The 23101-nt window shown below is 30.7% G+C and overlaps 2 protein-coding genes across 4 annotated transcripts; both read left to right on the top strand.

Moving 5' to 3' along the window:
- The first annotated feature begins 12580 nt into the window (after nt 1–12580).
- Nucleotides 12581–16291, top strand: LOC100500040 (soluble inorganic pyrophosphatase). 3 transcript variants are annotated; one of them, XM_041013764.1, is made up of 11 exons: nt 12581–12636; nt 12890–12909; nt 13496–13536; nt 13899–14049; nt 14135–14163; nt 14545–14610; nt 14684–14791; nt 15108–15173; nt 15265–15385; nt 15540–15621; nt 15931–16273. In XM_041013764.1, the coding sequence occupies exons 3-11, from the start codon at nt 13507–13509 to the stop codon at nt 15971–15973; spliced, it is 696 nt and encodes a 231-aa protein (XP_040869698.1). In that variant the 5' UTR covers nt 12581–12636; nt 12890–12909; nt 13496–13506; the 3' UTR covers nt 15974–16273. The 3 variants fall into 3 exon arrangements, with proteins under 3 accessions (XP_040869698.1, NP_001349963.1, NP_001235992.2); NM_001363034.1 differs by lacking the exon at nt 12581–12636 and adding an exon at nt 12663–12750 and having other exon boundaries at nt 12848–12909; nt 15931–16291; NM_001249063.3 differs by lacking the exon at nt 12581–12636 and adding an exon at nt 12663–12750 and having other exon boundaries at nt 15931–16290.
- A 1387-nt stretch (nt 16292–17678) lies between these two features.
- Nucleotides 17679–20587, top strand: LOC100805935 (uncharacterized). The gene is made up of 2 exons (XM_003521297.5): nt 17679–18420; nt 20355–20587. The coding sequence occupies exons 1-2, from the start codon at nt 17792–17794 to the stop codon at nt 20371–20373; spliced, it is 648 nt and encodes a 215-aa protein (XP_003521345.1). The 5' UTR covers nt 17679–17791; the 3' UTR covers nt 20374–20587.
- The last annotated feature ends 2514 nt before the right edge of the window (nt 20588–23101 follow it).

Genomic DNA, 23101 nt, shown 5'->3' with positions numbered 1-23101 from the left:
TTTAAAGCAATAAAGGATAACTAAATAACTTTCTTATGTATATATCCTAAAAAAAATCTAATGTAATCTTATTACATTAAAATTCAATGTAAATAGATTCATTTTCTTTAACATTTTTTTTTCTTCTCAAAGTATTCTCCCAACAATATTGTTGAGTCCAAGGTAGAATTCTAAAATTTGACCAAACTCTTGAAATTTTGATTGAGGTGTCTTGGACTAATTAAGGCATGATGTATATGGATGGCAGTACAACAATTTGACATGACTAAGCTATTTGTGGATAAGGGAATGTTACCTTCAAAAGGTACTTTCCATAATTTTTTGAGACAAACAACCTTGGCAAATGCTAATGTTGGTGTATTGGTTTAGGAATTAAAAAGAGAAAGATTTTTATTGGTATGTGTAAAATTATATTATTTGTTTTTTTTATGCCTCTCCATAATAAATATTTTTTCCTTTTAATTTCTTAATCAATGTCAAAAAACACTAATTAACAAAATCCAATAATTCATGCTTAGTTATATAATGATTTTACCAAAGTAATAACATGTAAAAATTATTGGCAAATGTTAACTAGTGTTTATAGGATATTAGTTAAGAAACATAAAGTAAAAGTATAGAAAATTACTTTGTTCATGATCTTTTTTTTTGTATTCTCTTATAATTTTTATACTAAATATTTTCTTGCTTTCATTTCTTAACTAGTACCTTAAGGACAGTTAATAAAACATGTAAATATCTATCTACCGCCTAATGTTGAGTGTATTTATAAGGATTTGAGTTGAATTTTTTAGCATGATACCCAATGTCTCTCAAAGATAATATATTATTCCATCTATTCCAAAACAATAGTTGTTTTAGATTGTTTTACACATATTAAGAAAAAATAATAAATAAATGAAAAAAAGTAATAATTTTATAAAATTAACATTGTATCATCATTAATTTATTTATAGATTTTGTTATTTATCAATAATATTATAAAGGTTAAAATATAATTTTCTTCCTCCTATTTTTCTAAATCTACAATTTTAATCATCCTATTTTTTATTTGATACATTTCATCATCTACTTTTTGAAAAATTAAGATTTTAGTCCCTTTTTCAATTTCAGAATTGACTATGTATTATTTTAATTCTTTTCTAATAAACTAAGTTTGCTGACAATTAAATAATTAAAAAAATATATTTGTCATATGAATACTAAATAGACACGTGTAAGTTAATGTTTATAGACCACAAAGATCAATGTTTGAAATTAACTATACTAATCAAAATTGCATATTGTTTTAAAAGTAAGAGACAAAATGTCTCAATTAAAAATTGGAGGACTAAAATTCTAAACTTTTTAAAAGCAAAAGATGGAACGTCTCAATTAAAAAATAAGGAGATTAAAATCACATATTTGAAAAAATATGAAGACAAAAAATATATTTTAACCTATTATAAAAGATATAATTAATTAACGTTATATTAAAAAAAAATGATAATAATTTTGGATCAAATTTTTTCCCTTTACCCGAAAATTATAATAAGACAGAAAAAATACTTATACTTTTATGTTCATGTTCATAATAACATCGTAAGAAATTCATGCCTAAGTATTGTTACATTCAACACTTAGCAAATTAAACTTGTCTACAATTTCAACCAAAATGGTTAGGTAACGTCGTAAACACTAACATTGTAGGAGTGTTTTTTTTATGAGAATAGAGAAGGTATTTAATTAAAATAATAAGAATAACCATGAGAGAAAAATAAAATTTATGCATTATAAAATCAAATTTTTCTTCAATTAAGTTTGAAAAAAAATACTACAATCTATATTTAAGTAACTTATTCAGTATAAATTAAATTCATTTATTATTTTAATAATTAAAATGTGTTGACGAGGTTGTACATTAATTTTTCTATCTATATTTATGTATAATACACTGTCAATATCATAATTAAGATATATGTTGAACTATCATGTCATTTATCATGTAAATATACCAATATCACATTATCTCTAATGTGTTATATAATCAATTTATGTTAAAATTTGATAACACATTAATAATGGATTAAAATTGATAAATTTTAAGAAGTCCGGGATCAAATGTATAATAAATTTTATAGAGAGATCAAAATTGTGTAATCATAAAATTATATAAACGAAAAGAAAATTTAAGCTGATATTTTAAACAAATAAATTATTTTTTTTTGTGACTAAGTTTCTTAATGAATTTATTATTTTTTATGAAACTATCTTAACAATATGTATAGATATACTTTTCTAGATATTTCAATATACACAGAGACGGAGCTAAACGATGTTTTCCACTTTTCTTGTTTTCATCTCTGCTTTCTCGATTCCAAGTTATGATTTGTTGCTTTGATGCCTAAGGATTAATCCAATGTTGGTCGGTTGATAGGAACAAACATTGCACACATGAGATGTAGTCATTCCGCTTCATTGTGGCCAACAAATAGTCAAATAATATCAGATTCGAAGTACTGATTTTTGGATTTGTCTGTTCATTGGAATTAATCAGTGCGAATGATTTCTTTCCATGCAAGTTTCTGGGTCCACTTCGGTATTATGTTAGTAATGTACGTCTTTCATTATAAAATATTCTACTTTAAGGCATTAATTAAGCCAATGTTTGATTAAACTTTTTCTTAAAAGAAATTAAATTCTATTTACACCGGATAGACCATGGCAATCTTACTTAATTGCCTCAAGATTTATCGTGGGGCTCTTGCTATTTACTCCTACCGTTTGTTAAGTAATTTCCAAAACTATATGTTTTTGGTTAAAATATAATCTGCAAATCACTTTCCGAATCAACACATCTCAATTCCACAAATTAATTTTCAAATCCATGTTTTTGGTAAAAATATAGTTCCAAAAATTAATTTAAAAAATGACATCCCAAATCCAGAAGATAATTTTCATATCTATGTGTTTTTGGTTAAAATATAGTTCTGGAAATTACTTTCCAGAATATCTCAATTCTAAAAGAGAGGGATTATTTATAGGAGAAAAAAGTGGTTTCAATGAAAAAGAAAAGGTGTAAATCAGTGTTTAAAAGAATAATAAACTTGGGGTGTATAAATAAGGTTAAAAAATATATAAAAGAAAGGTAAGGGTGCAATTAGCAAACTGGGAGTCGAAATAGCAAGAGCCTCTCTTGTAACGTAATATCCAGCCTTAAAAAAACTGGCATAAAAGATGTAACACTAAAAAAAAAAAAGAAAAAGACTTACAACTTACGGACTCAAAAGGTTATGAATCCATAAAAAGTGTACGATAATACAATTTACACGAATAGCGGAGTGAATCCCTCCTATCCTAGTTTGTCTTTGCATTTTGACCTATACTTTTACAAAACATTGCTATGTGACCACATGCTTTGCCGGGGCCCTGCCAAGGAAGTGGCAAACACGTAAGTGTATTATTATCTTCATAATTAAAAAGGTATTACAACTACAATAACCATACTCGTTAAAAAAATATAATATTTTTATTAAAAAAATCATAATTCAAAGAATTCTTTATATTGATAATGTATGAAAAATAAACTTTAATGGTAAACAGTTGAAAAAGTTATTGTGATGCTATTCTTAAAATTTATTACAAATTAAAGAAATATTAAGCATGTACTGTTGAAAAGGTGAATGAAAAAAGTTATATGTTTTAATTTATTATATGAGAATAATTTTTTCTATTACAAAGATATTGGACCTCAACAATTTTACTACCAATGAATAAAATGAGATCCACTAGTTTAGCTACAAAGCTATTTTAGTGAACTGCAATTTTTTACCCCAAAAAGCAATTGTTTTCAATCAGAGTCTTATTTGTCTTTTATTTGACACGATTTATCTTTCCTTTTGGCGTTTTTCTACGTTGATAATGTTCATTGATGTAATTTAATTTCCTTTCTTTCTTCTTTTTCCCCTCTCTTTAGTTTTTTTTCAAAGAATTCTTGAAATATTGATTTCAACATCAGCTGATACGCTTCGTGCATCTTCATGGGTGATGATTTGCGTTGTCATTGACTGAAAGTATGCGAAGCGAAAGAGTGTGTCTCATGTTATGTGACTTATGTCCCTCTTCGTATCCAAATCAACAAAAGTAATATTATTTTTTCGATGTGAAGGCCGGTTCACGCGGTTTATCCAATCCAACTTCGATAGCAAGACTCACTTTTATGGTGGGTTGTGTTTGCGCATGTCCTTGTCTTGAATTGGATATACTTTTAAAGGTTGTGTAGTGTGCACGATGAAAATAGTAGATAGTATTTATCTAACGTCTCTGCTGTTCTCATTCTTCTTTTTCGATCGTTGCATGCACCTTACTTTGAGAAAGCTATTAATCGGTGAAGTTATACTGTCTTTGTGTTATGATGCTTACGTTCTGAGCATGTTAGTTAACAATTGGTGAACGAGAGAAAAGAAAACTATTGCCCCCTCGCATATCCAAATGATGAGAATGAAACTAAAAGAAAAAAACGTGTTCGCGGCAATTGTATAACCGAAAGTGGATGCTTTAAGCTACAATTCGTATGACAAGACCTTCAGCCCAAGTCGACCTATTGGCATGGCACCGCATAAATTTCAAGCAATGATGTATAAAAATAGACCTCATTTTTTGGGTGTAGTTGTGGAAAAGAGAAATAAATAATATCCATAAAAAAGAATAAATGATATATAGATGTGATAAATAATGTGATGTAAAATAAAAAGAAATATGAAGTGAAATTGGGATGGATAAAGAGGGACTATGATTTTCCTACTACCGTTAGAAAATGCAAATACATGGTCCTACTACAGTCACCACAATCATATATAGGGTCTAATTTTTTTAAAAATATTTTATTTTGAATGGTTAGGATTTCATTCAGTCAATTTTGTGATAGAATTAATTGTATATAACGATCAAAACAATATTACCAAATAAGGCAATGAACAGTTATAGAACAAGTGAACCCCCACTCTCTAATTGCTGTAGGTTTCCATTTATTTGCCAATTGCTCAAATGCCACTAAATTAAAGTGATTTTTTTCTTCTGATAATGGTATTGTTTATATATAAAGTTTAATTGTAAATTAAAATTTACAATACAAATTATTGTGTTTCAAACTCATTTTTAATTAACAGTTATTTGTAAAAATGTATATCATCTTAAATTAAAATTGTAAATAATTATAACCTAAATTTTTACATTTTATTTTTATAAGCATTGTTTGCTAATTACTATGCCATCGGCTTAATTAAATAATGTTGACACTAAAACAAGTCACTCTGCTCTAATGGTACTCTTAACAAAGAACTGATTCTTAACTCTAAGAATCAGACAAGTAACTTAAACCTCTAAGATGCACTTGTATTCTTTAGTTTAAAGAATATAAGAAGCTTCAAAATAAATAATTAAATATGCTGTACGTTGTTTCTCTCTAATTTTCTAATCTAGACTACACCTTCTTTTTCTCACTTGCAGGGGAAGGATAAAAATAAAATATAAAAACAAAAAGTGTAAATAAGTTTGACGTGGTTTTAATGAGTAATGAATAAATAGGTTAGGGGTGCCAGCCAGCAAACTAACGAATGATTTCAGATTCACGTAAAATATAAACAAGCTTTCTTCTCGCTTTGTGCATAGATTGCCAGAAACGCTAAAAGGTTGTGGAAAATAATAGGGTATTGGGCCACCTTCACATGAATATGGGAGGGGAATGAGTTCTCTGGCATGACATTATTATTGGAGGAATCTTAACCCTTTAATACATTTTATTAATATTTTTTTGGAAAAAAAAAATCTGTAATAAAAAAAACGATTTGATCATCATATTTTAGCATCTCAACTCAAGGCCTTTTTTTTTTATTTATTTACTTGAGAGAATTCTTTCCTTATACGGAATGCAAAATAAGGAAGTAATATGGGTAATTTGGTTATAGCATATTTGGAATGACAACTTCGGAATAGATCTCTGACATTGAAACCACACCAAACAATTTAATCATTGCAAAAGTTACATTAAAATGCTTTTAGAATTTCAATTTCGCTTCTCGCCAAACAAAGAAGGATGTGGATCAACATTAACATAATGCCAAAGCAAACACACTATAATTGTGTTGCATTGAAACCGATACCAGAGATTTTAAATATTAGTTAAAGATTAAAGACAAATTGCCAAGGAATGTCAAGCATAGGGCATAGGCTATTGGGCTACATAACTCTCCTTATAGCACACACAAATAGCATAACGTGTTAATTTAGGTTGTATTCAGATAAATAATTTAGGGTTAATTATTTTGTAATCCTTTTAATTTTTCAATTTTTTATTTTTAGTCTCTAAACAGATTTTTTTTATTGATTTTAGTCCCTAATGTTTACTTCTGTTTTTTTTTTCTTTATCTTTGCCGTTTAAAGGGTCTGTTATTTGCTGACTTGACAATTGAATTTTAACTATGATAAAATATTTGTGATGATTTTAATTTTCTGGCGGTCAAAAACTAAAAAAAAAAATATTAAATAAAGGATTTAATAATACTAATAACTTTCTGTTTCTTAAATAGGATTTCTAATCTTGAATAAGTGCAAACACAACCCTAGTAAAGCTTGCTCCAAATCAACAAAAATCGCTTTCACCTCAAACATAGTAAATCTATGAATTGTTGTTTTCAATCAAAGAACATAAGAAGTAACCCACCAACGTGAAGACATTTGTACTAAAATAAATTCTATTTTCCTTAAAACAAAAAAAGTGCTCTTTCATAGAATTAGAAACGAAGAGAAGAAGAAAGAGGGGTTTGGCAATAAAATCCCGTAATGGCAAGCCTCTCGCGATCATATATGATTTTTAAGGGAAGGTTATTCTGTTCCAAGACATCCAATTCTTCGAGCCCTGATGCTTCCTCCAATCCTTCTCTTCTAACTCGCCTTCCAGATCCAACAAAAAACACAAGAAGAGAAAGGCGACAGGGGGAGAGAGTGAGCGCGGCGGCCACCGCTGCAGTGATGACCTTCGGTGGCTTTGACGAGGCCCCTCTTCAAGGCTTAAGGAGCACCAAACTCAACGATGACATCAACGGTGGGTTTCCACGAAGAAGATGAATTTCGATATTGTATTGTGTTCTGTTTTAGATCTGAGATGGATTTGCAATTTGGGGCTTTGATTTGTGGTTTGGAATGTTGTGTTTTTTTTTTTTTCTTTTTATTTCCTTCAACTTGCAGGTTTTATTTCAGATGAGGGTGGTTCTGATTGATGGTGTCCATCGAAGATTCTTATATTATACTAAAGCATTTTCTGGCGGTTTATGTCTGCTAGAAATAATAAACGACCACAAATATTTGCATATAATTCAAATTTAATTACCACATCAACACATAAAAGGGATTTTAAATGACAATGAAAAGGGAGGTACAAATTGGGGGAGTAAGACTCATCAATTTTTGTTTAAAAGTTAAAAGTGAAAATTTGAACAAATTTAAGGACTAAATATATAATTGACCAAATAATTTAAATGTTTATGCACCACCGAACTTATAATTGACACAAAATTATTTTAGTTAAATCAATGGTTTTAAATTCAAAGTTTGTGTATGCAACTTATAGTATTTAAATGAAAATCTTTTTCACTCGGGATTTTTTTTTTTACACAAATCAAGCTAAATAGTTTGTCAATGAAAATACTAGCTGTCTTTATAAAATAATGTGTTTATGTATAAATAATTTTATAATTGAAAAATATATTTTTTATTCAAATTATAAGTTATTTCCATAAATTATCTTAACAATTTTGTTAAAAGTAAACTCAAAGTAATTAATGAATATATGATAAATTATTTTCATAAAATATCTTAGATGTTCATAAAACAACTTATCATAGACTTGTTTACTTATTGTCGTCACATCATAACATGCACCAGGTGACATTTGTTTATTGCACTTCCTCTTATGTTTTCTGTTCTTCTCAGGAAATAAAAATGGGTGTCGGCACCATGTATTGGGCCTATGGCCCATCTTATTAAAGGATTACAAAAATGCATCCCTCTTTTTTTTTTTTTATCGGGGGCATTCCGATTTGTACTATGTAAAGCACAGTATTAAAAGTAAGATTTAATTCTTGGGTAAATCTATATACACTCCCTCATTACTGATCCACTCCCTTTTACGATTTTTTCCCCAAAATATCCTTAATTTGCACTTGCTTTTTTCTGCAATCCTCTGCTGACACCCCAACGTGGCACTCTTCCTTGTAAGTTGCAAAACCTAAGCTTCATTGACCCCGCTGACACCTGCACCACTAGCTTGGACTCAAATTTTTGCATAAGGCCACAATGGATGGCAGCTAAATATCACGCACCAACCAAAGACATCAATTTATTAATGTTGAGAGCAAGACTTGAAACTTGGTCCTAGATCACCTATGAAACAAACTAAATAGCAAACAAAAAGAAATAACGATTATGGAAGGGTTGCATAATTCCACCATACATTTAATTTCCAAATTCCACCATTCTCGTCATTTGCACGAATAATTCCCTTAATCCCAATTTCTACCAAATCCCAAGTAAATATTTTTATTTGAATATATTAAATAAATATTTTTGTCTCATAAAAAAATAGGTGTCACTCTCATAACAAAATTATTTTAAAAGATGAAAGTAAAAAGTTGAAAAAAGAAAAAAGAAAAAAAATTAACACTAATTTTATTCACTTTATCATTTTAGTTTTTATTATTTTCAATTTTTTAATACTCTTTTAATAGAATTTATATTATCTTTCATCCGAAAAAATATTAGATTATATTTTGTTCACACTAAAAAAAATTCTGATCCGTCAGTAACTTCCATCTCATCTTTTTTAAGATGCAACAACTCCACTTTCATTACCAAACCAAAGTTGAAATAATTATCTTTCATTTAGTATATATGCAGCATGTCGGTGGAGGGGGTGTGGTCTTGGCGGAGAACGTTTACTATAAATTAAACATTTGTTGAAAAGGCAACACGAATTACAAAAAGGAGTGTAATTTCGAGGCTATTTTAGGAAAAATAATTATAAAGGGGAGTATTTTAGTAACTAGAGGAAGTGAAAATATCAATTTCCCAAAGTATGGGTCTATGAAACATGATGAGGGCAAGGGTACACCAGTTATCCTATGAACTCCATGATTTAACCTGGGACGTGCTTTCAGCACTCCCACTATTGATTATTGTATTTCTTATTATATTTTGGAAGGATCATTCGGAAATGCAAAGGAATTTTTCAAAAAACAATCAAAAGTGCAAGAAGCAATACCGGAAATGAAAGAAACAACAACATTTTATCTAAAGTCTAAAATAGTTTGGATTGAACCAGCAAATCCAAATAAATTCAGTTCGTTTTGTTGGGATAATGGGTTTATCATTTCAAATTCCTGAATCCAATAACTAGGTCTCCTGGTCTATTAGTGCATTTTTATGGCTTAATTCTATTTTTAGTCCATGTTTATAATTGTGCAATTTTAAATTTTCAAAAAAATTATTGCACATTTAGTTCACTTTAAAATTTGGTAATTTTTGTCCACTATTAATTTGTTATCGATTTTTAATAATAAAAATTATTAACGTAACATCTTTGTGATGACGTAAAATTCACATAATGATGTAATAGTATAACATTTATTCTACTGTGATACTAACATTATGTTAACTTGGCTCTAACAGTATACTAATGTGGCAAAAAAAAAAAAAAAATCCAACATATAATAATTTAGATTTTATTGTATCTATATTGACATATGTATTTCCCCTAAAAAAACATATTGACATATGTATTTATTAAATTTTTATGATAATTATTTATCCAATAGATAATATGAATAATTTTTTAAATATCAATATATAATGAGTTTAATTATTATCCTTGTTTACTTTTTATGTTTTAATGTTTTAAGATTCATCATATATAAATTGTATTTAAACCAAATCAATTTCTTTTTATAACGTTGTAACAGTGACTCATAAAAATTCTCAACTTAGTATTATATACTTTTTTTCAGGAGACACTCCATGATATATCGTTTCTTTTTATTGATTTTCTATCATTTACACGTTTACTTAAAAAAAAACATGTTCGTCCAAAACTATTTGGATTCCATTTCAGCTTCTCCTCATCCCCCCTTTTTCTAAAGTGCTTGTTCCTCCTCAGCACCCTTATCTCTTTTCCTCCCATTACTGATCCGTCCTTCTCCACCCACTATCGCCTCTTTAACAAATCCATCTCTTTTCTCCCATAATCCCCCACATCACAAACTTCACTTTCAATGACATGCAAAGGGGCTAGCTTTTGGAGGTTGGAAATGGCGATTAATGGGTGCTGGTTGTAGATTGTGACTGATCCTGCTTCTATCCTAGCTCATTTTTCTTTTGTTCATGGTTACATTTTTATTTTATTTTTTTGGTAATTTTGATTTTGGTTTTCATTTTTTTTTATTGAATGTTTGTTTATTGCATGCATTATATATGTCGATGATACATTCTACATCAATTTTTGGATTCATTGTAATTCTTCATGTTTTGTTTTGTTAAAATGAATTTGCATTCGGGCCCATCTTACTCATTATGCAATTCTACCACGTGTAAGGAAGGAAAATTAGAAACTTAAAAGAGAGATAGAAAGAGAAAATAAAATAAAAAAGAAAGATAAAATAAATATAATAAATAATGTGATGAGGAATTAAAAAAAAAATTAATGTTACCGGAAATAAAACATGAAATACGAAGAAAAAAATAGATAAAGATGAGATAAAAGAGAAAGAGATTGTAATGAATTATATTTTGACTGAAGTGTGAGTAGAAACATATTTTTAAGCAAAAGGAACATCATTAAGCGTCATAACTGTTACTCCTATTGATCTTCGGTCGCACACACACCATAAATATATTGATAAGAGAGGATAAACAAAATATTTGGGAGAATCAAACCAAGTCCAAGGAGAACAAACTATTTGAATATTTAAAAAGGTAAATCATCTTTATATCTAAGAAGATCATGCAATATAAAAAAAGGTGGTGAGTCCCACCAAAAATAACTTATATGTTATCTGTACCAAAGCTAGCTAACATATCTGCACAATCATTACATTTACAATAAATGTGAATGATCCTAGGCTTCTTAGGGAAGAACTTGCCAAGAGCAAGGAATGAAATAAGGCCTATGAGGAAGAATCTGTTTCCAGCCTCAAGAAAAGCCAGGCATTAGTTTTAGGAATCTCCATGGCAGTAACAGCAGTATTCACCTCAGCAAAAATGCCAAAAAATGAGTCGAAAGTCGAAACAATTCATATACAATCACATTTTGAAACATGTTGCATAACCAAAAAAATGTATCATGTAACTCCGTTAAAATATTCATGTGTACATTATAATAATAATTAAATTATAATACTAATTTTGATCCAACATATTGGAAAGAGTTGTCTTTTTGGTCAATCCATGAAATATGAAGGGTGTGACCTGAGCCACATGGCAATTCCAAAGCTATCAACAAGCGAATTCAGGATTAGACTAGACAACTGTCAACTGAGAACGTTTGCCACACCTGATCCTGACTATGTCCATTGTCCAATATCCATTTTGCTCTGGACCAATTAAAAAGAATATTCTCTTTCTATATTTTGACACCAAACTAAACAAAACTACTCTCCAAACCTAACAGAATATCTCAGTTACAATGCTCGACCGTCAGAAACGCCGTCATGGTATTGATATTTTTCTTTCATTCATAAAAGTTGAAGAGGTTTAGGTTTATGACAAATTCATACTCTTACTCTATTAATTAAATTACATCTCTTAATATTAAATTTTCATTAACCTTTTTTAATACAAATAAAATGTATTTTTGACTTAAGCAAATTCTGGTCGGATAAATGATTTTATTTAATAGGTAATTTTATCATCAAGATATCAAAATTATCAAATGCAAACAGTTATCAATGGATATATATTATTGATATGAAAAATTATAATATTAATCAATTAAAAATTAAAATTTTAAGTAATTATTATTAAAATTAATAAATTTATTATACACAATAATTTGTGATATAACACTAATGTAAGAAAACTTTAAGTTATAACCCAATTATGATTGAAACACTTAGTCTAGTCTTTTGCCTCATACGATTTTTTTTTTGAAGAACATACTAATGGTAACTTGAGTTTTATTATCAAATTTTCCTTAATAATAAACTGTACGAAAATTCTACTATAAATTTTTTGCTCAAGTTAGTGTGTTTTGCTCAAATCTAAACTTTTGAAAAACAAAAGGTTTATGTGTTTTTTTTTATAATAAAAAAAAGGAGCTGGTTGAACAATAATGTACTACGTATTATTTTCTTTGACTTGAATATGAATTTAGTTCTTATATTTTTGTACTTTTAAATTTTGATTGGTGTAAGTTTTTATTTTATTTTTATTTTCAGTCTATAAGAACTAAAAAGCATAAATTTCTAAGAATTAAAAAATATATCTTAAATGAGCTAAAATTGAAAAAGTATATAAATTTTCTGAAATTACGCACCAAAATCTAAAAGAAAAAGAAAAGTAAACGTACAGAAACTAAATTGATATTTGAGTTTCCTCTTATAGGCAACGAAGGTAAGAATTTTGTCGCTAGTTGAGTATCCTTTTTCTTATTCCTTTGCACTTTTATTTGTGCTCGTTCTTCTTCTTTCCTTTACACAGAACAATAGTAGCAAGCAGAGCCCCAAGGTTCTCACCTTCATCTCTTCTCTTCTCCTCTATTTTGCTGTCACACACACACTCACAAGCATTAACATCTCTCACACGCTTTATTTGCCTTTTCGAGATCTGTGCTTGAACCTTCACTTGTGTTTCCTTCCTTCTGCAGACGAGCTTCACCTTGCGCCGGTGAGTTTCTGTTTTCTCTGCTTTCACTTCACACTCGCACGTCGTCGTTTCACTTGCGTTTTCGTGTCGGATTTGTTCTGGTTCCGTTCGTGAGCCCGATCACTCGCTTTTAGTGTTTGCAACGTTATAAAAAAAAACTATTTGCAGGCACACTCCTTCTAATGTTTCTGTGCTTGATTCTTAATGTAATTTTTGAATCATCTCTTGAATCTAAAACGTGGAACACTTGCTCAGCTGATATCTTTGGGAAGGGCGTTTGTTCCCACCACTTTAGGTGGCGTGTGATGCTTTAGCAAAACCCCGTTCTGTTAAGCTTAGGTTATGGATTCGAGTTGATTAGATCTGCGGTCATTTTCGGATATTCTATTTTATTTGTTCGACGATTTCACAGTGTTTTCGGTTCGCCTTTTGTAAGTTTTGGAAACAGAAAAAGGAAAACATGTCCTGTATTGATTTTAAAAAAATAGAAAAATATTTTAGATTGCTTGATTGATTCATCTATTCATTTTTTATATATAAATATATAAGAGTGGTTGATGCTCTTTGGAGCTGAATAGCAGATTATTTTCTTTCTTTGCTGTTTCAGAAGGGCCACAGATGGTTGAAACCGATATGGATGCCGAAACTGTAAGAAATATCTTCTGCTTTCTTTATTTTATTAGATTGATATGAAAAGTAAACAAGGGGCATCTATGTAATATTTAATTATCTAATTAGTTAATTTGTTTATATGGTGTGATTAACTGATTATACTTTCAGGATTTCATTATAATATTAGTTTTCAGATAACGTGCTTTTTGGTACTCTCAGAAAGGTTAAATTGCAAACATATTTTTTAATCTTCAAGTGAATGTTAATATAGTGGAGATTTATAAATTATGTTAACCAAAGCCACCGTGATTTTGCCTGGTGAGGAAAATAACCTGAGAAACAATGTTTCTATCATATAGTGACTGAAAAAACTGTTGTATTGATGATTATAATTTCAGGTTGCAAATGTGGTTCCACCAAAGGAGACTCCAAACAGTGTTCCCATCTCTTATCATTCCTCACACTCACACCCTCCTCTTAATGAGAGGATTATTTCATCCATGACCAGAAGATCTGTTGCTGCACACCCGTGGCACGACCTTGAGATAGGTAAGCATTCAGAAATAGGTAAAAAACGGTGACTTGTTAGTGCTTCAATTGGTTTGCCAAGGTAACCAATTCTGTTTTAATGCAGGGCCTGGTGCTCCAACGATCTTCAATTGTGTAAGTCTGCCCAAATAGTAAACTAAACATTTCATTGTAGAATGTAGGACCCGTGTAGTTCACATATGCTTGTAGAATAATCAAATTTCTTCAGAACTTGGGTTATGAAGGTTAGAACCAAGGAACTTGTTGGATAAACTAGGTTTTCTGAAGAATTCAATATAGTCAAGCAACAAAAAGAAAATGCCCTCTGCTCTGTTTTCTTTTGTTTAGTCCCCCCAACCTTTGATACTGCCTTGGTAACATGATCAACTTGATTGTTAAGTTGTGGAGTTGTAATATACTAATATTGTTATATTTCCAAAGGACAAAAAAAAGATTTTTTTTTTTCAAATATCACCTTTGAGCAATTTGTTAATGTAACTTGATTAAATATTTCAGGTGATTGAGATTGGGAAAGGGAGCAAGGTGAAATATGAACTGGACAAAAAATCGGGTCTTATCAAGGTTGCAATCGTTGCAGAGTTATTTTTTATTATATTGTTACTATGTCAAGTTCTAAACACTAATCTATGAACAGATCGACCGTGTTCTTTACTCATCAGTTGTGTATCCTCACAATTATGGGTTTATCCCACGTACTATTTGTGAGGACAGTGATCCCCTGGATGTCTTGATTATTATGCAGGTATTTATATATCCGTTGATATATCAAATTTTCCCCGGATGTCTTCAATAAGACATGCATGCATTCTTACGATTGTCTGCATCTCATTTTTTTTGTCTACTCATTTTTAAATCCATTTTAAGCACGACCTTATTTTATAATGAATTTGATAACATATAATGAATCTATCAATTTCAACTGATGTCTTCTAGTCTAACAATGCTTGGTGATCATCCCACAATTATGGATCTTATTATTATCATCTTAGTATTAAATTTTTCTTAATTTATGTTATGTATGCTTCGTAAGATTCAAAACTTTACTCATACTTGAACAGGAGCCGGTTCTTCCAGGTTGCTTTCTTCGGGCCAAAGCAATTGGTCTCATGCCCATGATTGATCAGGTAAATTAAACACTCCCACCATTTCCCACACGGCAAGAACTCCTCTTTTGATGTTGAATATTGAATAACCACTTATTGCGCTGATATAAAGGGGGAGAAAGATGATAAGATAATTGCTGTCTGTGCTGATGATCCCGAGTATCGACATTACAATGATATCAAGGAGCTTCCTCCACATCGTTTAGCTGAAATTCGTCGTTTTTTTGAAGACTGTATCCTTCCAAAAATGCAAATTCTAATGTTTGGTTTTCAAATTTTCTATTTGTTAACGTCTATGTACATGATTAAATCATGAAATGCGTTGGTCCTTTTCAGTGCAGCATGTGAAATGAATGTTATTGTTGTTTTCCTTCATAAAGGATTTAGACAAGAAGAATGAAAACAAGGAAGTCGCAGTAAACGACTTTTTGCCTGCCTCAGCTGCTTTCGAAGCGGTTAATAGATCCATGTAAGTGGCACTCCTCTGACTCGAAAACACTTTAATGTTTACTTTAGTCATGACTAATGTGGAAACTGAATTGGTTCAAAAGTTTTGGATAGAAGTATGGTACTTGATAGAACATTATGGCGAAAGTTGATCCATGTAGCCCCACCTAGTGGGATAAGGCGTTGTTGTTGTTGTAGTTTTTTAAATTAGTAGAAACTCTTTCTCTTTCAAATTCCCCGACATTTTAGTTATAATATTCTTTTTATTTTACATGCATAGATAATCAGATCACAATATCAATCTCTTATAACATTTTTCTTTATTACGAAGGAGCTTGTATGCGGACTACATAGTGGAGAGCTTGAGACGGTAGTCGTTGATGAATGATGCACGTCAAGGATTTTTAACTGACGGACCAATGGAAGATGTTTGCTTGAAAAAAGGCTGCATTATCAATATTATGTAGGAATAAAAAAAAACATTTTACTTTAGCTGCCTCTTAGCTCATGCATGTTCTACAAACTGTGCTTAATTTCAAATATGTCATCCCTGCAATATCAAATTTACCTGCCTCTTATAGCACATGCACAATCCAATATCAAATGTTTTAATCTTGTATAATTTTATATTCTCACCCTTTCTATTAGAAAGAGTGTAATGGTTTTTTATATTATTTTATGTTGCTTTTTTAAATAGGTTGAAATTATTTTCTTGTTTTATGTCTTTTTATTCAAATTAAAATAGGCTAATTTTATCATTCCAGCTTGGAGAACTTTTTGTTGTTTTTTTCCTGAGAGGAATATAGTTAAAGCTTTGTGATCTAATTGTGTGTTGAGGATGGATCAATGAGTATTCCGGTTATGTCATAATGCGGAAACCAATTTAAATATAAATTTTTTCGATAGTTGGTGGTTTTCTGAAGGTCCATATCGACATTGCAGCGTTGACAGAAGCAGCAAGGGGAACAAATTTTTAAAAATAAAAAATAAAAAGATCTATGTAGGTATTTCCTCGGTAGTGTCACACTAATCTCGAAAAAAAAATTCATATCAAGCACCACTTTTCTTTCCCACAGTGGGAGATTTGTTCAGTTTTTTTCTGATTAAACATAGTCGGACGCTGAATATAAATATATCTTTTAATGAGATTCAAATCTTAACTCATCAGAATATTAGTCCTTTCAGTTACATCCAACTCTGGTTGGTTATCGTGTTTGATTTATATTTTTATTTTCTGTTTTTATTTTTCTGAAAACTATTTTCATTTTTAAAAGATTATAAATAAAAATTCATTACTCATCTAGTCAAAAGTTATAAAATAAATGACACCTAAATTTGACCTTGCCAAATAAATAAAATTAATAAAAACAAATAACTTAAACATAACGTCACAATCACAAAATTATTATGTTACTGTTTTTTTTTTAAAAAAAATCTTAACTTAAATTATTTTTAAAACTATAGTCATGATTAAATGAAGTCTTATTCATCTCAATTTATTTCAATTCTAAGCCAATGTCAATAAAAAAGAAAGGAGAAATTCGTTTTTGTTAGTTTAATTTCTACAAATTTCACTAATAAAAATATTTCGTAGGAAGGTTCTCTAAGCAACAATCAACGGCGATTTATCAAAGTCAACCACACGAGAATATAAAAAAATATGTTGAAACGATTATAAAAGTGTTGTTAATGGACATTAATTCGAAGTTTTTTATTAATAAATATTTAAACAAAGCCTTATTTTTATCTATTAAATTAAGGATAAATTATAAAGTAGAGATTATAGATACTAAATAAATATTATTTTTATCGTAATAAATAATCTTTTTAAAAATATTTTCACAAAATTCCCATTTTTTTGTGTCTAAAAGGTCATGACTCTAATTCAATTGTTAAACAATGTATATGAGTAGTTATAAATTCTCTTATATCTAAATTTAACTTTTATAATTCTTTTTGTGAATTAAAATTTTTTTGACCGAAAATTAAAGTGATTTTTTTTAATGTATGAATTAGAAATCAAACCTAAACCATATGCTTTAGATATAAGGGAAGCCCTGATTCGTTTCCCGCTACATTAACAACTGGATAATCCCAGCGGTGGCGTGTGGGTATAAATAGCCCACCCATAAACCCTCTCATTCTAAAACCCTCTCTTTCGTTTCATTCAGTGGGAACCTTTCTCAAACACCATGAGTGCATTCCCGAACGGTTCCAACTCGAGCCTCGACAACCTCCTCCTCCAAACTATGATGGGCAGGCTCCAGCTGCGAGCTCCGATAAACAACCCCTTGGTCACACAGTCCCTCGAGGACTTTTTATTCAACGACCTCGGCGACGACGACGACGACGGCGGTGACAACGAGGACAGCGAGAAAGCCTTCGAAGGGAAATCGGAGCTTGCGAGAGAGGAGGCCAAGCTGGAAAGAGAAGTCATCAAGATCGTCCTAAGCGGAAACGGCGAGTCCGTCCTCAAGCCCAATTCGGGCCAGGCCGTGTCGGTTCGCGACCACCACATATGTGTCGGGTTTCAAGACGAAGAGGATTCTGGGTATCGCGTGTGGGAGTGGCATGGCCACATCATGTCTTTTGATGAGGAATTTGGGTATAACCCTGAGTATATATACGGCAATTACTTTCAGTGGTTTAAGGCTAGACCTTCTCCTGTTGCTGCTGTTGCTGATGCCGTTGTTGAGAAAGAGGAAGAAGAAGAGGAGGATGAAGAGAAACAGGAGAATCAGGGTTTGAGGGAGTTGATTGATAACAAGGATTCCGCGGATGCTCGCATTCTTCACAGGAACATCAACGCTGCTTGTCCAAGGTTTGTCTGTATCTCCACAATCCTTTTTTCAATTGGGTCACGCAGATTAATCAAATAGGTTGCTTATTTTTTTTATGGTAAAACTTGTTAATGGGGCGTTTGATTGCTTGAATGGTGTATAAGGCAAGCCACACATTCATAAAAGTACTACCGGCACAAGGTTTTTCTATGTCAATCTGAAGTGTTGGTTAGGTTTTTTTCTCTCCCTGACTTTATATGCATAATGGGTGTGTGTGTTTGACTGAGCGGTTCTAAAATTGATTTTGAATGGAGTGTGTTTCTCAATGAGGGTTTATAAAATTGATTTTAAATGAGATTGATTTCGGTTTGTTAAATCTGATTTTGAAATAGTGTGATTTATGCTTGAATTTTTTAAAATTTTAAAACAAAGTTACTAGTAATTATAAAGTTTATTATCCAACACAAAAGCTGGCTAAAATTGTTTCAACTCAAATCAATTGTGGGCTCGGAATCAATTCCTTAATGTGAAACCAAACATGTCAATAATTACCTAAAAATTAGGTTAGCACATTAGCTGGTATCTCAACCTCAACATGATTCAGTGTGAATCCAAACATGCACTGCATATGGTGAATTTTAGTCTTTTAGATGCTGTCTGCTGGGAGCAAAATTGCTAATTGTTTCTGTGAACATAGGAGATGATTTCGCCAATGCCTGGATTACAGTTTTGGTCCTTCTGGTTTCACCCAAAGTTGATTTTGAGCCTCCTTATTCCAATTATAATAGCGTCTTCCCAGGAGTTTTGAAATTGATGCAAGTCAGTTGTTGTTGATGCGACTGTATCTTTGTTGACATGGCTGTGCCATTTTCTTTTGCTGATTTTGCAGTAAATTTTATGGCATATCACTCTTTAATGGTGACTTTGCTAATATGAAGATGACATGGCATTTTGCAAAATCAATGACAGTATGACAAGAAGTATTGTTACATTTGTTATTTATTTGTTGGGGGGGGGGGAGGTTTCGAACTTTGGTGAAACTAAGAGAACAAGACTGTAAAATAAGCCTGAAATTTAATAACTTAAGTGAAAGTATCAAACTATGTTGCTGTTAATTTGAAATTATATACATAGTTATGCACTGACCAATGCTTTAACATTAACATCTTTCACAATTTGTGGTTTGTGGTTTGTGCTTTGACTTTGATTTATTTGAAAGCCCTGTAGGTTAAAGGAGATGTTCTCAATAGTTTTATTTTTTTTGCATGGCATGTTCTCAATAGTGAATAACTTTCTTTAGCATTATATTGTTAATTGTTAACTTGGTGTGACCTTGCTAAATATACCAGTGCCTTCTTTTTGGATGCTGTTGCTTGTATAGTAAGTGTATGTTTCATGTTTGGTTAGCGTCTCTAAACATTAGATCCACATCAAGTGATCAAACCCGAAGCTGCTACATATAGATTTGGTGTTTAACATGAAAATACAACAATATGCCCGTAAAGGTTGTCGGTCCAAATACACTGCAAGTCTTTTGCAAAAAATAAAAGTTAAATTTGGCATAAAATGGTTATTGTCATTATATAAAGAAGCTGGAAAACTCCATGGAAGATAAATCCCTATGTGAACTAAGAATACATTTCTAAATAGATTTTAATTTCACTTCTCCCTTTTTGTTCTATAGTAGTTGCTGTCTGTTTGGTTTGTCTTGAGCACTCTCTTTTTGGTAACTTCCCTTTTTTTTCTAAAAAAAACTATCTGCTTAGTACTTACCATTGTAAAACTTTGTCTTAAATAATTCTGCATCACAATACCCTTTTGACATTCCGTTATGTGATTAGTCTTAGTGTTATGCTGTTCTTTATTGCGAGATCTTTTTTTACAGTTTTCCTGAATGCAACTGAGGAAACTTTTTCACATTTTTTATTTTTTATTACCCGTTTGACTTGTCTCATGTTTTCCCCTGCTGTGACAGCCTGACAGGTACTAGATAAGACATGATTCTTCATCGGAAATTCAAGTTCAAAGTGTTGCGAGCAGAGGTTATAGCCAACATCTCATTTCCCGTGTTCAGCAGAGATTGATTTCCCCTGCTATTCAGAGTCTAAATCTCAGAAGCCCGCATCGAGGAATTTGTTTGAGCTTTAAATTACATGTAAAGGATGCGAGACCTAGATTTCTCTACAATAATACATTTATCTTTGCTCAGTTTTTTAATCTTATAGCAATTTTTTACTTTTGCCTTTTCATTAAGGCTAGCTGTTTTGATGGTAGATGGTTGGTTTGCGGGTAGAAATGAGTTGCTTATTTACTTAGCAGAGAAATGCTAATTAACACATTTTTTTAATACACATTATTTTATAGGGTGAAATTATAAAAAATATATAATTTTTTAGTTTTATGTCATCTAATAATTTTCTGTCAACTTTGTAGTTTTCAATAAATGCTAACGAATAAGTCTACAAAAATTGGTATAAAGACTTACAGGAGTGTATTTCCTACGGACTGAAATGCATGAAGTGTCACTTTGGCCTCCAAAGAATCAAAATGTTATTTAGGTTTTTAAAAATGTAATTTGTCTATCACTTTAATCTCGTCATTAAAAAATTCTCTTTGAAGTTAATTTCCATGCCTATGTGACACATTATTTGCTTATGTGGTAGTTGATTATGACACGTGACAATTCAATATATACATGACAATTGACCATTGTCAATTGATGGTATAATAATTACTATCATTTTGATTCCTAATTGAAATATCTTGTGTAATAATATTTTGGTAAATGGATTTGGTTGATAAGTTCTATGGTTGTATTTCTCATACGGTCAACCCTAAATTTGCTACAATTAGAGAAGGTAATCTTGACAACCTAATTGGTTGCATAAAGAGGTGAAAGTCTTCCAACGCATCTTGTATTAGTTTGGAATCCTCGTATCAGAACCTTGCCATCCACCTGAGAAGGTGTTACAACAATTTGGGCAATAAGGAGATTCCTTGCTCATTGTGCATTATTACAAAGTATGTACCTACTACCAGGAAATGTGATGCGATGTTTATTTAACATCTTAATCATATTCTTGAAGATTAGGCTAGAGGAGCACTCTCAGTTCAGGTTATTCTTAATGTATGTGCATGGATACATGGTTCCATCACATTTCTTGGTAGGAGTGTCAAATGAGTCAATCTAATCCATCTTTAACACGTCCAAAAATATTTTGGATTGGGTTGAAACTTTTTTTGTATTCAATTGAAAAGTCTAACCTAACACCTTTTTTTTTTATTGGGTTGCAAGCTGGGTTACGTTGACTCATCAAGCTTTTCTTTTTAGAAAATAATAAAAACATTTAATCATTTTATTTGTCCCAAAATATCTTTCAATTTTAAAATGAAATATGATTTAAAAAGAGAAAAACGTTATAAAGCTAGTAAATCAAGAAAATACTCAAGAGATGATTATAAAAATTTGAAAGTGTTAAATGTAATTTAAGAAGAAAAAAAGGTTGTCGGAATGAATGGGTTGGATTATGTGTTGTTGGGTTGAAATGTGCAACTCAACCTAGCTCGTTTAAACAGGTCATGTGAGTCGATATGTCGGATCAAACTAATTTTTAACACCTTTATTTTTCATCCATACATTAGACATCCAATAGAAAAAAAAACTGGAGTAGTCGTGTAGCTTCCTAAAGGCACCCCAATTAGAGTCCAATTCAAGGAAGTTTCAGGATTTTTGTGTAAGTATATATATCTTCGTTGTGTATTGAATGACAATCAAATCTTCCAAATACCTACTTATATTCCTCTTTGTAGGTTTGATTTGTGATCATTGCCTAGAAACTTAAGGTAATGCTTGATTTGAGGATGGTTACTTAGGGCATTGATGCTAATGCATGTAATACTCATTAACATTTACACATATAGACACTGCAGCAGGATACACATATCAGAGGAGTAAGACTCATCAATGATGTGTTGGTGTTATTATTTTGACTTTGTTGTATTATTTTTTATATTATGTTCACATATTTGTAATATTTTATCTTCATTTTTTTATTATTCCATGATATGTTGACTTATTTAGATTTTTATTTGTCTCATATTTTGCCTCATTTTTTATTTAAAAATTATTTAACTATCAGAGTATTTAAAACAAATAAAAAAAATGATAAAATGAACTAAATTAATTAATATTTTATGTAACAACTTATTAAACTCATTAAAGTCATAAAATCATTCAATAAAAATATGATAAACAAATAAAATAAATACATAAACTACACAATAGAAACTGATTTTTATTGCATATTTTAAATGAAATACAAAGGAAAACTAGTTTCCGTTGTATATTTAATTTAATATACATAAAAAGAAGAAATTAGTTTTCATTGTGTGTATAATACACAATAAAAACTAGCTTTTGTTAAAAATAGTTTTTGTTATTTTCTTTTGAAAGCAGAAAGTGCAAAGATCAAACCTAAGAGGTTGTTGCTTCCTGGAATGGACTTTCCATACAAGAAATAGTGGGAATGGATGAAATTTTATCCAACATAAGATTGTCAACAGCATGTCAAATAAATGGGCCAAATCCCAAGCAAATGAACTCATGAGCCCACGCCAGTGGCAAAAGACGGAAGCAATCCTTGGGCGCTGAAAAAACGCAATGTCAATCCAAGACGCCACGTCACCGATCCGCGTGACTCAACCCCTTCCAATCAAAAGCTT

The sequence above is a fragment of the Glycine max genome, chromosome 3 (assembly GCF_000004515.6).
Source record: "Glycine max cultivar Williams 82 chromosome 3, Glycine_max_v4.0, whole genome shotgun sequence".
NCBI lineage: Eukaryota > Viridiplantae > Streptophyta > Magnoliopsida > Fabales > Fabaceae > Glycine > Glycine max.
Note: the sequence above shows the minus strand (reverse complement) of the source record. Positions and strands in the feature narration are given on the sequence as shown.

Coding starts and splice junctions, on each gene's coding strand:
- LOC100500040 (NM_001363034.1), top strand. CDS start 13,507: ATGGTTGAAACCGATATGGATGCCGAAACT. Junction 14,792..15,107: donor ATGTCTTGATTATTATGCAG/GTATTTATATAT, acceptor ATACTTGAACAG/GAGCCGGTTCTTCCAGGTTG. Junction 15,622..15,930: donor GAAGCGGTTAATAGATCCAT/GTAAGTGGCACT, acceptor TTTATTACGAAG/GAGCTTGTATGCGGACTACA.
- LOC100805935 (XM_003521297.5), top strand. CDS start 17,792: ATGAGTGCATTCCCGAACGGTTCCAACTCGAGCCTCGACAACCTCCTC.